The following is a 15,796-nucleotide window of genomic DNA, read 5'->3' on the forward strand; positions in this document are numbered from 1 at the left end:
GGAGGGAGAAAAGGAGGGAGAAAGAGAGGAAGGAAGGGAGGAAGGGAAAGAGGGAGGGAGGGAGGAAGTGAGGGAAGAAGGGAGGGAGAAAGTGAGGGAGGAAGGGAGGGAGGGAGGGAGGAAGGGAGATGGAACAAGGGATCAGAAATGACCCAGAGAGAAGGGCTGACTGGAAGGAAGATAAAACACAAGAGAGATCCCCAAAATGTTCTAAGAAACAGGCCCCCAATCAAACATTCTCACAGTCGCTTTAAAAACAAAACAGCCCAAACATAGAATAGGTCTATGGCCAAAGCCTGGTCTTCGTAGTCCCTCCTCACAGAGATGTAAACTGCCCACGAAAACGAAACATGTACAAGTTCTGTACATATAAATGTACAGAAAAAAAAGATGGCAGGATCACCTCCAAATGGAGTCATGTGTCTCTCTGCATTTTCCCACATTAAAAAGTGCCTGGAGGGATTCCACAAACCCAAATGGTAGCATCAGATTATGTCTGGGGGTGGGGTCTGGGGTGATCTTTTAAAATACTTTCCTATCTTCTGAATGTTTTATATGGTGCATAGGTAATATTCATAATCTTTTAAAATGCTACTTCCATGGTAGAAAAAACAACCATGCAAGTTGTTAGAGATGAGCTGGCACTAAGAATACATTTGCAGTAAGGATGGGGAATGCCAGTCAGAAAACGGCCACCTGAACCAAAAAGGCAATCCCTGAGCTCCATCAGGTTTTGAAGCACCACATTCCACCTCCCCCACCATTGTCTGCCAAGTGCTACTTGAGGAAGTGATAACATCACTGTCTGTCATACATTTATCCTTCAGGAATGAAAGGTCAGGGAAGAAGACACTAAAGCCCAATTAGCATCACAGCAGACTCATAAGCTATTATACAAGTCATCTCCACAAATGAATCCACCTTCCTTGTCCAGAAAAAAAAAAAAATCCAAATACTATTGAAAATATTGTAAGTTTCCATCAAGTCTGGCCTTTAAAAATTTTCTCATTCACAATCAAAGCCAATGAAACTAAAATTTTCTTGTATGAATGTCTTTTAAATGTTCCCTAATCACTTGACTTTTGTCCCTTTTAACCCACTTTTCACAAAGGTCAAAAGTAACTTGAAAACAGCAGTATTCATAAATTTCTCCATCTCCCGACCCCACTCCCAAATATTGACTTTCGTTGATTTTGAATGCCCCTACATTCTTTGATGTGGTCACTTGAAAATAGTAGGGCCTATCTAAAAACAGACTGATAAACAGACACATAGCCATGAATGGATTAAAAAGCAAAGCTGTTTTCCTTGAGGGATTTGTCAAAGCACCAAGGGTGGGCAAGAGTCCGAACTTCCAAGAAGCAGCCTTACTGAAAATCAGCACCTGCTACTAAGCCCCCAACTCCGAGGAGTGCCTCACGTCAGCAAATGGCTTTCACTTCACTCTCCTGCTTGAGCTATATGACAACCTTATGAGACAGAGATCATCATTTCAAAGATGAGAAGACAGAGGTTCAGAAAGAACAAAAATGGCAACAGGTATGCTCAATACATCATTGGCAGAGCAGGGATTTAAACAGGTCTTCTCACTCTGAACCCCACAATATCATTTCTAAACCAGAATGTCATGAACTGAAAGATGGATATATTCAACTAATCAGAAGACACTGTTCATTCAGAGTTTACAGGAACCGCCCTCCCCTCCACTGCCAAAATGCTCACCTTGTATAATAATAAGCTTACATCCCCAAAAAATGAGTGCAAAAGGCTGATGTAATTTTAAGAAATATCACTTAAAAAACTGTAGAATCAGAATCAATTTAGAGGATTGAAGAAGGATTCCTTTGATTACATAAAGATTGCAGACATCCCATTCCAGAGCTGTTTCCTCTGCAATATATGAAAATATGGGACTCAGGGGTTTGGGGCTGAACCTTTCTATTCAAATTATGCCAGTAAACTAGGATGGGAGATGGAAAGAAGAGGGAGCATGCTAAGCAATTTGGGCTTTTGTCCCAGCTTACCCACTTAACAGCTGTGTGACTTGCAGCCTGTCATTTAGGTTCAGTTGGCCTCCATTTTCTAATTTAGAAAAATGGAAATAATACCACCTACCTCACAGGACCTCTGTGAAGAGTAGCACAATCATGGATGGAGCTCACACTAGTATAAAGTATTAATTATCATTATTTCTGCCAACAGGCCAGTTCCTGATTCACCCTCAGTGCTTACTGAATTCCTATAACACCACTGTTCCCATCCGAGAAGTTTCCTACCACCACCCACTTGATAAAAACCACAAGAAGCCAGGCTCGGTCGCTCATGCCTATAATCCCAGCACTTTGGGAGGGCAGAGCAGGAGGATCACTTGAGCCCAGGAGTTGGAGAATAGCCTGGGCTACGTGGCAAAACCCAGTTTCTACAAAATTTAGCTGGGGATGATAGTGTGCACCTGTGCTCCCAGTTGCTCAGGAGGCTGAGGTGGGAGGATGGATTGAGAGCCTGGGAGGTCAAGGCTATACCACTGATCACACCACTGCATGCCAGCTTGGGCAACAGAATGAGACCCTGTCTCAAAACACACACACACACACACACACACACACACACACGAATCTAATTCTTGCATTTCTTGCATTTAAGACCTTCAAAGTCATACACAAGTAGATTCTCATAAGAATGGTCTTTATGAATCTCTCCTACCACTTTCCCCATCAATGCTGCTTTAATTTTTATAATGCACTAAATGCTGGATGTTTTGTTTTGTTGTTTGTGTTTTAGAGGAAGTCTGTATTCTAGTCTTCCTGGCAGACCAATCCCATACCCCGGTGACTCCACCTCAAGTAACACGGGAAGCCACAGGATGAACCTGTGTGACATGGAGAAAAGCAAGATTTTGTCTGTTTGTCAGTTTCTGTCCATGCAGAATCAGAAACTGTCCTAGAAGGGACCCCACCACCCACAGAGGGAAGCACATGGTGGCCCTAGCTGACATCTGTGAGGCTACATGTCACAGCAAGGACAAGAAAGCAGGAGATCCAGGTTCCAGCCTTAGCATCACAGCCTCCCGGTTGGGGCTTCCTTGTGTATAAACCAATGGAGGCTGGGCGAGATAGCCAGACCTCTGGTGTCAAAGATCAATACATTTTTTTCTTTAAGTCTGGGAATTGACTTAGGGTTATTCACACTTTTGATTTTTACAAGAATATTAAGAACAAAAAGTACCATAATTCCACTTAAATAGCTAAAATGTAAAGACAGAATCAACTACTGATACACACAACAGCATGGATGAAATTCAAAAGCTTTCTTTTTTTTTTTTTTGAGACATGATCTTACTCTGTCACCCAGCCTGGAGTACAGCGGTACAATCTAGTTCGATGCAACCTCTGTCTCCTGGGCTTAAGCAATCTTCCCATCTCAGTCTCCTGAGAAGCTGAGACTACAAGTGTGCGCCACCACGCCCAGCTAATTTTTTTGGTATTTTTTGGAGACAGGGTTTCACCATGTTGCCCAGGCTGGTCTCGAACTCCCAGACTCGAGAAATCTGCCTGCCTCAGCCTCCCAAAGTGCTGGGATTACAGGCGTGAGCCACCACACCCAGCCTCAAAAACTTTTTGTAAGTAAAAGAAGTCTGATGTGAAAGGTCATATAATTCTACCTATAGAACATTCTAGAAAAAGCAGAACTATAGATAGGAAACCAATCAGCAGTTGCCAGTTGCGGAGGGGTCAGTGAGGAGACTGATCATAAAGGGGGTAATAAGGGAATCTGCTGCTGGCAGGGTGGAATTGTGAGTACAGTGGTGGTTCCACGACTCTATATATTTGTCAAAACTCATTGAACTTTGTGCTTAAAAGAGTAAATTTTATTGCATGCAAATTATACTCCAATAAAACTCAATTTTTAAAAAATGCAATGAATATTCTATTCTACCATCTTCTACAATAAAAGGGAAGAATATTTTAACCATCCAAAAGCAAAGCAACATAATTTTTGAAAAGAATAGTCATTTATTTTGAATAAAGTTATCTTTGGGAATAATTTCCTCCTTGTTTTTCTCATTTCACTCTGGACTGGGGAAAAACTTCATCAGGTAGTGACTAAGGCAGGTCTGGGTTTTGAAACCACTGGCTGGGTCATCCTTAAAGCCTTTTTCAGCTCTACAGTTATATGCATCTGGCTGTCCTATAGTTCTTACTAAAATGAGTTTGAATTATAGCACCATTTTACCTGCCTAATATTTGTTCCAGGGAACACAATTTCATTTTTTTTTCCCCACCCTGAATACGATTTTACGTAAGAGTTTTTAAAAGGCAAAATTCCAAGCAGCTGTAGGGAAAGTATTCTCTATAGTCTACCATAAAGGGATCTGATCTGCTGAGAATAAAGAAGAAACACGGTGAAGAGGAGGCTTGGCATATATTCCTAATAACCTATTGCTGCAAATTAAGCAGCAATACTATAGTTGACTAGATATCAAGTTTATATTCACTTTGAGCCTATCTTCGTTTTCACTATTTAACTTCTGCTTAAGCAGCTTTGAATTTGATAATGCTATCATTGCATAATAAGGTCTGTTCATAGTTTTAAAATTATTATTCCCTAGTTGATCATGCTAGCTAGGATATAAATGAGTGATAATAGCACTTTCATCTCCATTTCTCAAATAAGAAATTCTCCAGGCCTAAACTTCTAAATTATTTATTTTGATTCCAATATTAATAGATTAGTCAGTATTCCTGAAGCTAACCAGAGAATATATCAGGAATTCAAACTCTGCTTCCAAGAATCTTCAAATTCTTTTTTTTTTTTAACTACCATTAGGACGCCTTTAATTTTCCTTCTCTACAATGATTCATCAAAATATTAAGGTACTTAAAGTTGGTTCCCCTACCTCAATTCCCACTCCCAAAATAAATTCCAGATGAATCAGTGATTTAAATATAATAATTAACCTATAAACTCCTTGAAAACAGTGAAGAATATTTTCATAATTTTGGACCAGAGATACCCTTTCTAAATATCATACAAAACCAAAAGCCAAAAATAAAAACACTCATAAACTTGACTGCAAAAACTTAAATATTCTACAAAGCAAAAACTTTATTCAAACTCAAAATACAAATTGTATAGTAGGAGATAATATCAACAGTACAAGTGACAGGCCAAAAAAATCCTTTGTATATAAAGAGCTACCACAAATCAAGAGGAAAAAATGAGCTCAACAGAAAAACAAGTGAAGGATACAAATTGGCAGTTTGCATTAATTTTAAGAATGGCCAATAAACAATTGAAGACATACTTGGCCCCAGTCATGATTTTAGACATGAAAATAAAAATAATGAGGTATCCAATTTTGATCTGTGAGAATAGAAAAACCTGAATGTTAATAACACCCATTAATGAGAGGGGGAAACAAACCCTTACAGAAGTGGTGGGAATACAAATAAGGGCAACTGTTGTAGAAGACAATTTATCAACGTCTATGAAAATTTCAAAGACACATTCTATGATCCAGCAATTCCACTGGTATAAATTCATGCTACAGATATACACCTAGAGGCATAAGAATATATATGCACAAAGACGTCACACACTACAGCATTATACGTGACAACAACAATAAGGAAACAACTCTAAATTTCCATTAGTAGAAGACTTAAATAAAGCACTGACATCCATTCCTAAGAACACCATCTGGCCATCCAAAAAGGAGTGCAAGTAAATCCATGTGCCTAATATAAAAAGATCTCCAAAATATGTTAAGAAAGAAAGAAAAAAAGGAGAAAACAGTATGCATGTGATCCCATTTGTATAAAAACATGTATTGATGTAGATACAGTTATATACACATACACATACCAAGACATACTAACACATGCCTAAATTTACTAGAAAGATATGCAAGAACAGTTAAGAGCAACTATCTCTAATGAGCACATAGGACAATAGGTGGGGATAAGTCCTTTTAGTTTTATCCTCTTCCGTTCTGGTTTATAAAAAGTAAAGACACATATAAAAAGACAAAAACAAATTGCACTTCCAACATGTCTATAAAGTACCAATTAAATGTTGAGAACTCCTACTATAATTCCTGGAAAATAAAGAAGGCCAGTCGGAGGAAAATGCTTTAGAATTAGGGCTGTACCTACAGTTCCTGAAGATTCGGCTTAGGGCAAGTTAAGTGAGGCATTACAGGTAAGTGCCACTGTCCTAAGCAAGTTAAGGAAAAGGGGATGTCTCTTTAAAAAAAAAAAAAATTATGAAGAAATGATTTGAGTTTGTATTTGGAGGCAGAACAGCCAGGTGTATCTGAGAAAGACATTTCACATGGCCCTGACCCAGAAAGCAGGCAGGTTCTAGCAGATGGAATCATCAGAAGTTCGAAGTGTGGATCTTTCTACCAGATGCATGGAATATGGAAAAAGAGAGCAGTTGACTACAATAACTATATGTGAACTAATGATATAAAGGAGTAGCCCTTGGAACATTAATTTTAACAAATATTTATTGCCTTAGATAAATGCATTTTAAAATTATTTCCTGTATTGTAGTGACTGTAAATCCTCCACAATAATCCATGAAAATGGCCACCTCCTAACCTCCTGCACACCTAACACAAGATCTCACAAGATCCTCAGGAGAGAATAAATCATACTTGGATGCCAAATTACCCGAGAACGTTTTTATACACTAGGAATGTAGAAGCTCCTTGCAAAGTACATAAGCAATTCGGGGACTAGGTTTTATTTAAGGATCGGTGATGGCTACTAGTCTTCACAAACGGTGAATCTGACAACTCTGCCTCCACAATGAAATCATCCCCTAGAGCTTCACAATAGACCAATTAACAGCTGCCTCAAGTGACAACAGAATGCAAAAGTGTCTCTCTGGATTTGGTTCCCACAGTGTCTGCATGCCTTCGTATTCTACCTACAAGAAAATCCTACTGCATTTCTCCCGGCTTTACATTTATGTGCAGCAGGACAAGTAGGAATTCCACTGCAGTGGGCAACTTTAAAAATAACATGAAAAACACCTTCCCCATAGAAACAAATAAGGGGGCTGAAAGCCGTGCTGGTTATTCGAATGCCTCCTTCCTTCCTCACCGTGACTTACCTTAGAATTCATTTCCATGTGGTATTTGGCACAAGCTCGAAGCTGAGTCACCCAGAATTGTTTCTCTTTTGCATCAGCAGCTAAAATAGAGAAAACAGAGAAAGAAATGATTGCAGAGGTTGTTCCAAAACACATCCAACTTATTTCTGCACCCACCTAAGGGGGTGGGGAGCCTGGGGAGTGAGAGGTAGCGAGAAGGTAGGGAAGCGAGCACAGATCACAGCGTTCTCAAGCGGCCTGTACTTACACCAAAACAGAGACTGCACTGACTCTCCACGGAACATCCTCTCTTGAGTCATATGAAAAATGGATCCTGAAATACCCATTATAAGAATAATTTTGCCATTTTTTAACCTCCTCTGAAAAAAATCATTTCTATAATACTTCTTTTAAAAGGCAGCAGGGAAGGAACCACATGCTTATTTTCAAATGCCTCTAACCTTGTGTAGCTAATGAGTATCAAACGGCATCTTTTTTTTTTTTTTGGAGATGGAGTCTGACTCTGTCACCCAGGCTGGAATACAGTAGCGCCATCTCCGCTCACTGGAAGCTCTGCCTCCCAGGTTCACATCATTCTCCTGCCTCAGCCTCCCGAGTAGCTAGGACTACAGGCGCCCACCACCACGCCTGGCTAATTTTTTTGTATTTTTAGTAGAGACAGGGTTTCACCGTGTTAACCAGGATGGTCTCGATCTCCTGACCTCGTGATCCACCCACCTTGGCCTCCCAAAGTGCTGGGATTACAGGCGTGAGCCACCGAGCCTGGCCTCAAAGGGCACTTTTCCAGGGCCTTTTACTATCTACCAGGGCTGTATTGTGGTGTCACTAGCATTTACAAAATAAGCATTCAGTTGAATTACCATTTTAGTATGTTCTCAAAGATTCATACGACTGGAAAGAGCAAGATACCAAACGCTGCCTTAGAGAGCCTCAAGTTTCCCCCAAAGAGACGTTAAAGTGCAAGTAGTCATGTTGTACAGTCATATCCTTCCGTCTATAACCTATCTCTCAAATAATATATATAAAGTTGTTCTTAAATATCATGGGCGCATAACAGGTTCTAATGAAATCTAAATCATCAATTTAACCACATAAATAACTGCATAAATATTATAACACTAGCTGCATAAATGTTGACTATGGAAAAATAAAAACAAAAAAACAAAAAAAAACAACAACCATTCCCTGGAAATTATAACTGTTTACAGAACTGGGCCTCCGTGTCATTTGTCCCTCAAGCCTGACTTCGGCTTGAACTTTCAGGTGAAGGAATCTAGAGTTACTAAATGAGAAATTCTTTGGCTTAGTCCCATTTAAGGCATGAAGACGGCTCCCACAACTCCCAAATGATTCGTCTGTCAAGAGGCCTGTTGCGCAAGTCTGATTTACAGAGTGTGCCAGGTGAAATGAACTTCCAAAGACAAAGGAGTTTGCAGAAATTAGGGCCTTTTTCCTTAGTAAACTTGAAGAATTGCCAGTTTGGGGCAGTCCTATCCAAAGGCTTTGCATCAGAAATACTCCCAAAAGCTGTGCGTCTCATGATATCATGATCCACCTCCTCCTATGTGCAGGTAAGATGGGAAATGAGACACCAACAGCCAGTTCCTTGTGGGATGGGCTAGGAACAAGCCATAAACATGCAGAAATTTATCGTGACTTTTTTTATAGTTAAGCTTTAGCTAAATTTAGCAATTGTGATTATTCCACGCAGATCATAAAACCTCTATATTTGCTATTAAAATTGCCCTCTAAAAAAACCTAGGGCTTAATAATCCAAAGGATATTAATGATTCAATGGCAAAACAAGATGGCTCAATTGCCAAATTAGTTGGATTTTTCTTTTGTATGGGTTTGTGTCATTTTATAAACCACAGGCAGGGTGGAAAGTGCCATTAGGTTTTTGGTCTGCTATTGTTTCTGCACTGACAATTTATTAAGCAATAAATGGCAAAGCAAAGCCAAGGCCCATATAAATCTAGCCAGCTGGAATGCACACTGCATGAATCTCAAGAGAACATGAATCTTCTCACATTCCTGAAAAATTTTATCAACTATAGACATTTTTACTTCCTAGGTTTTTGGATTGTTTTATAGATTCTGAAATATGACTTGTATATAGATAATAAACATTAGCTTATTCCATCTCTTGGGTAGTAAAGCGTGGCAGAAGAATGGTGAAAACTGGGCTGAGAAGTGAGGAATGTAGACCTAAAGTCAGACTTTGCAGAGGCAACTCATCATGGTCACGAACAGATAGCAAGCGGCCATTTCTTCGTACCTAGCTCTTACTTAGTCAAAAGAAAATGTTGCATAAAAAAGGCAGAATTTTCAACCACCTCTCAACACTTAATACATACTACTTTTCCTCAGGCCTTGATAAATAATATAGACTCTGTGTGTCCGTGTGTGTGTGTGCGGGCACGCACATGTGGGCATTTGGATTTGTTGTTTCGTCTCATTATCTTATTAGAAGAAAAGTGGCAGAAGAATCACAGCAATGCAACCATAACAGATCCTGGTAGAATGATCTAGCAATCAAATTACACTGTAATTTTATTACAAGTCTGACATTTCTGTGCAATGGATGTGTCTTGAGGGTGAATGCTGGACTCCCTGGAAAGTCATCCTCATCTCTGGGATGCTGAGCAGGTATCCATTTTATGTTTTCCTTTACTAAAGCAAAGATATCCATTTTCAAGAAGCAAAGAAAAGGGAAAAAAGCATACAAAGGGACATTAACTCCATTCTCACCAGGCTCTACAACAGTGGATTGAACAAAACTCAAAGGGGCACTTTAACAAGAAACGGTTCTAGAGAAACTTTGGGAGGAAGACACTCGCACCCTTAAAGCGCCTATTTTGCCCTTATATAGCACAGCCCTCACAGGGCACTGTAGTGAAGATTCATACTATCAGGTCAAAGAAAATCTACTGAGCTAACGCTTAAGATCTTCGAAGTCCTAAGGCGTGCTGCTTTGGCAATCACTCACCTTTCCTTTGTCCTTAATTCCTCAGTTAATTAGGACAAGTAATTCCTAATGTCAGCTCCATCTCCCCACCCCAGGGACAAGAGGGGCAGTGTGTGTCACCACAGAGTCCTCCAAACACAGCAAACTGTCAAAGGCAATTTACAGAAACAAAAAATCAAAAAACAAGAGAGCCGTCACCATGGCAACTATAAATGTAGCCCACGAGGCCTGTCTGAAAAGTTACCGGGAGAAGAACGCACCTCTCAGTTTAAACATCTCTCCATTAGCAGAGTACACGACCAGCATGTGAGGAGCTTCGTCGCTCAGGGACACTATGGCTCCAGACAAAGACAGGACTCCTCGAGGCTTCTGGTGTTTGCTTTGCTCATTCACAAAATACTGCAGGATGCCAGCCTCGAAATCCAGTACGAAGTACCTGCACAGAGAAACCACAGTACATCATTTTTCTCTCCTACCCTATTCTGCACAGCAAAGCAGAGAAAAGCAAAGTGATCCAGAAGTCAACATCAAAACTCCACATCCATGAAGCTGGAAAGCAAAAGTCCCCCCCAGATGCCCATACAAAGTTAGCCTGAGTAGGGACAGAGCACTGAATTCTTAAATCAGAGTGGAGTTCATAATGGGGCACTTATGGGCAAGGGCCAGGACCACTCAGGATTTGGTGCCATGCCCACACTTCACCCAGTATTCGTGGATACCACATTAAACCTCAGAATGGCAGAGGCCGGCAGAAGCACTGCAACACAGCCTCTTGCAACGTGCTCCATATGAATTCACAGGAACAGCTGAAATTCACAAGGCCTCCAGGAGAGGTAGTTTCACACCCAGATAGCGGCAGCAAGCTTGGTCTCCCACTTCCTGCCAGTGGCATGGGTACCATAAGGAGCCTGAGCACATGGCAGCATCCGTCATGGAACTGCGGGTGCTTCTGCAACCACCTGGACACGCTCCAGCAGGCCCATTCACACGAAGGCAAGGATTCCCCCTGCTCTGAGACATCGAAATGCCACTGAACTCTACATCCACGGCAAAAGAAGAAGAACTGCAATTTGCTTAAATCACACAATGAATCTTTGTAGCCAAATATCTGGCCTGTTAATTTTCTCAGGCTATTACCTAGGAAGTAGTCAAGACAATCTCCCCTTCTCCACCAGGATGGAAATGTCTTCACCTGAGCCTCAGATTCTTACTGTGGCCTCGAGGCCTGCCCCTGCTGACTTTTCTACATTCTCACTTCATCTTCCACTGGTACTAGTCTTTTCTCTCTTCCTTCATAGTCACCAAGTTGCTTCCTACCACAGGACCTTTGCACATGCTGTTCCCACTGTCTGGTGCAGTTACTCAAAGTGTGGTCTGCAAATTTTGATGGTCTACACACAGTTACCAGTCCACCACAGCCTTTTGAAACATTTCCTGCGTTTGGCTCCGTTTCAGTATCCAAATGCATAGATCAGTTGGACAAGTCTCAACAGTTCAGAAGCTGTCAAACACACATGGTCCACACAAGCTACATACTAGTCATGAATCAGTAACAGTGCAGCTGGCGGATGGGGGAAAGCAGGTCCTTCACCACAGGCAGGTTGAAAAACACTTGCCCAGAATGCTACTCCCACTGCCTGGAATATGGTTCCTACCCCTTCTCGCCATGTTAAGTTCTCCTGACCAGGTCAAATATTCTTTCCTGTAGCACTTTGAAATGCTCCCTCATGGCACTGGCCCCATTTGAAGTCTACATTTGTGTGATTATCTGATTCAATGACTGGTTTCCCCACTAGACTACACTCTGAGGAGGCGGAAAGTGTCTTCCTCTACACAGCACCCAGCAGTGTGCCTGATACTTCATTGCTACTCTGTTAACACTTGTGAAAGGAATGAATAAAGAAAAACAACCTGCTAAATCCCACGTTTCTCCATCCATGCATCAAAGCACCTGGGTCATACAGTGAACTGATACAGGCAATGCAATATATTTTACATTTTTGAGGGATACATGGCAAGAGTCAACATACCCACAGTCTGCACTACCAACTTTCCAGTTTTAATATTACACTGCACTACATTCCTTGCGATGCCATCATATTTTTGCAAAGAGTTTCAGTAGGTGCTGCAATTAAAAACACATCAACGTAGAACAGGAAAAGAGAACAGCAATGTCCAGCATGATTCCAAGGTCGGAAAAGCTGTGCAGTACCCACAGGTACATACATCCCATTAATAAGTAACTGTGGTTATTTAAGAAACTAAAATATTTTTCTTTCAATTGATATTTATTATTTTTTCAAATAGCTACTGAGTTGTTTAGACATAAATATGTATGAGGATGTTTGGAACTAACCACTTCAAAAATGAATCCGTTAGATACTTATTTTAACCTAGAAGCACCAACAACCCGGAAAGTTTACGAACTTCTAACATAATTTATTCTCACAATAACCTAACAGAAGAGATGTTATCCCCATGTTACAGGTATCCTGAGACCTGAAGAACTTTAAAATCCAACTTCAACTCTTCTGTGTCCAAAGTTCAGACTTGGGTCTACTCCAGCAAGCTCAAGCTCCTTGATTCTCACTCAAGTCCTTCCTTGTAACTTTTCCATATCACTTCTCCAGGACCTAACTTACACACTTCATTCTCCAAATCTCCCTGCTCCAACAGAGATAATGAAGCTGAAAGCTCCTTTGCCTGGCAATAGAGGTCCCTACTTACGGCCCCTGCCAGGGAGCAAGGCACAGCCATCTCATTAGCACATGACTGCCCAGGTGGCAGTCCTCCAAAGCTCCAAGTCCTCTAAGAAATCATCCACTTTGAATTATTTTTAATATTTCAGATGGTCTGGCCAAGACTCGTATCTATTTTACTCTTCTTCCCTCTTCTCTCTCAAGTCATTCTAATAAAGGTATTTCTGGTTCTCATGAACAGCGTGGATAAATGAAGATGCAAAAACGTCAGAACCAGGGCTATTCAAAGTGTGATCACCAAGCCGGCAGTAACAACGTTGCCTGGGGTCTTGTTAACAATGGAAAATCTTGAGCCCCACCCGAGCCCTGCTGAATCAGAAACTCTGGGTTTTAACAAGCTTCCAGGTAATCTGTTACAGGTGAAGTGTGAAAATCACTGATGTAAACTACCATCAACAAATCCCTTTCCTCCCCTTCCAGAGAAGTCACATCCAGAACCTATTTCTTAGCTTTCCCTGCACTTAGGGTGTGGCTGTTTGAGCTTCAGCCAATAGAATGTGAGCAGTAGTGCGCACACATGCGCGCGCACACGCACTGGAATGGAGACAACCTACAGCACAACTTGGGAGAGCCTGGGTCCCTGAATCACCACCTGGAAGAGCACCACCTGCTGAGCAACACGCACAGCTGACCACTATATTAATAAGAAAGAAACTTGAATTAGGCCACGGGGATCAGTATCTGTTACAGCAGCTGCTAGCCTTACATTAACAAAGACACAGGAAAACCCTTTTTTATTTCTATTTTCACATCCTTCTACTTGAAATTTGACCCATTCCTTAATGTGGGGCAAAAGACAAACTCCCTCAATGACAGAAGAACCAGGGTAACTTCTGAGCAGCCAATGCTCAACTTAAGTGCTGACTCTGCCTTCTCGAGGAGTGTCTTCCACTTGACCTGTATTTAATGTTGCCATGACTGCAGCTGTGCAGACAATGCTCATGCCAAGTCAGAAAGTGAACAATCATCCTTTCAAGCTAAGGAAGGAGACTAGTTAGGCTCACACTGCAGCACGTTGTGCCATGTGTGCCCCCCTCCACATACCTGCAGACACAGAGCTTCAGCATCCCCTTCCACAAGCATGCCACTTTTTTTTTTTTTTTTGAGATGGAGTCTCGCTTCTTCGCCCAGGCTAGAGTGCAATGGCATGATATCGGCTCACTGCAACCTCCACCTCTCAGATTCAAATGATTCTCCTGCCTCAGTCTCCCCAGTAGCTGGGATTGCAGGCACGTGCCACTTTTTTTTTTTTTTTTTTTTGCATTTTTAGTAGAGACAGGGTTTCACCATGTTGGCCAGGCTGGTCTCAAACTCCTGACCTCAGGTGATCTGCCCGCCTCAGCCTCCCAAAGTGCTGGGATTACAGGCGTGAGCCACCACACCTGATCTTCTTTTTTTTGAAATGGAGTCTTGCTCTGTCACCCAGGCAGGACTGCAATGGTATGATCTCAGCTTGTTGCAACCTCCTCCCAGGTTCAAGCGATTCTCCTGCCTCAGCCTCTCGAGTAGGTGATATTACAGGCACCTGCCACCATGCCCAGCTAATTTTTGTATTTTCAGTAGAGACAGGGTTTCGCCACATTGGCCAGGCTGGTCTCGAACTCCTGACTTCAGGTGATCCACCCACCTCAGCCTCCCAAAGTGCTGGAATTACAGGCATGAGCCACCACACCTGGCCACATGCCACTCTTACACAGAGGGAAGTAGAAAAGGAAGGGGATAAACTTTCAGTGAAAAGGCAAAGTAACTTGCCCTCAGTTTCCCCATCCACTCTAGGCCACTGATTGGAATGAAGCAAAGGCTTAACTTTTCTCTCCTTACCGCTCCTACCAACTTATTCACAGAGAACCTGCCAGCTTGCCAGCTTTTCTGTCTCCTAGAGGCAGCTTCCCAAACGCATCCTGTTCAAACAAATAACTATATATTTGAAGAGGACATTATTTAGGAGCTGGTACAAAGAAATGAATAGAATGCTGTTTTATTTTTTCAGTAAGGATGACAGAATAACCAATTGATGTCACATTATATAAAATATAGGGACACATTAATGATTTTTCACATTACCTATTTCAAACTGACATCTCTAACTTCCTGCCTCAGATGGAAAAAAAGAACATGTTTCCACTGCTTTCTAAAATAGTTTCAATGCAAATGCACAGGTTTGAATCGTGTGTACTAAGGAGTGTACGCTTCTTCTAAAGACAGTTAAATTTTTATCATATTTGGAGGGATACTATCTGATTAAAAATTGCAACAGACTAGAAAAAAATTGCAACAGACTAAACAAGTGTTCTTTCAGCATGGCCTTTCACAGTTAAGTCAGCTTGTGTCATACACAGGTAAGACTGTCCATACAGCAATAAGAAGAATTCCGGCGGGTCACATTCCCGGGTAGGAAAGAAATTACATTTGGTTTCCCACAGGGTCATGGCTTTGTCAGGTGCTGCTGTTCGGAGCTCGCAGCTGTATCTGAAAGCCACAGTTTTCTTTCTAAATGGAACAGTTAACCGTATTTCTGGATCAGGCTTCATTAAAGCAAGTGAAATTGTTAGATAAAATCCTGAAACATTCTTAAAGATCTTCCCTTCTGGAGAATGGAATAAGGCAAATCTAATTCCTAGGTTCTGGGGTTTATTAATTAACTTCTTGAAGCTACAGTGTGCAACTTGACTGCTGTGTTGGTGAACGTAATTGTACACAGAGAGAACATATTTTCTTTGCTATGTTAAAAATAACATCAATAAAAGAGAAAAAAAAAATCAAAGCATGTGCTGCGGGGAGAAAGGGAAAATGAGAGAAGCAAGCAAACAAACCCACGAGGAAAGCCATCTTCACTCTCACCAGGCTAGCTTCTTGGTGAAACCCTTGCCCAATCCCAAAGCTGGGAGATAGGGCAAGTGTAGGTCCCTTCCTGGGAAGAGCTGAAGGACAAGCCATTGCCTACTAA

General features: G+C 41.4%; 1 protein-coding gene across 1 annotated transcript in view; it reads right to left on the reverse strand.

The window, feature by feature from the left end:
* Window positions 1-15,796, reverse strand: part of OSBPL10 (oxysterol binding protein-like 10) — a 324,826-nt gene that overhangs the window by 223,593 nt on the left and 85,437 nt on the right. The window contains exons 2-3 of the mRNA XM_011961538.1: window positions 10,351-10,526; window positions 7,123-7,202 (exon numbers count right to left, since the gene is read on the reverse strand). Of these exons, the coding sequence (XP_011816928.1) occupies window positions 7,123-7,202; window positions 10,351-10,526 (256 nt within the window). The remainder of the gene's footprint in view (window positions 1-7,122; window positions 7,203-10,350; window positions 10,527-15,796) is intronic.

The sequence above is a fragment of the Colobus angolensis genome, unplaced genomic scaffold, assembly GCF_000951035.1.
Source record: "Colobus angolensis palliatus isolate OR3802 unplaced genomic scaffold, Cang.pa_1.0 Scaffold56, whole genome shotgun sequence".
Classification (NCBI taxonomy): Eukaryota; Metazoa; Chordata; class Mammalia; order Primates; family Cercopithecidae; genus Colobus; species Colobus angolensis.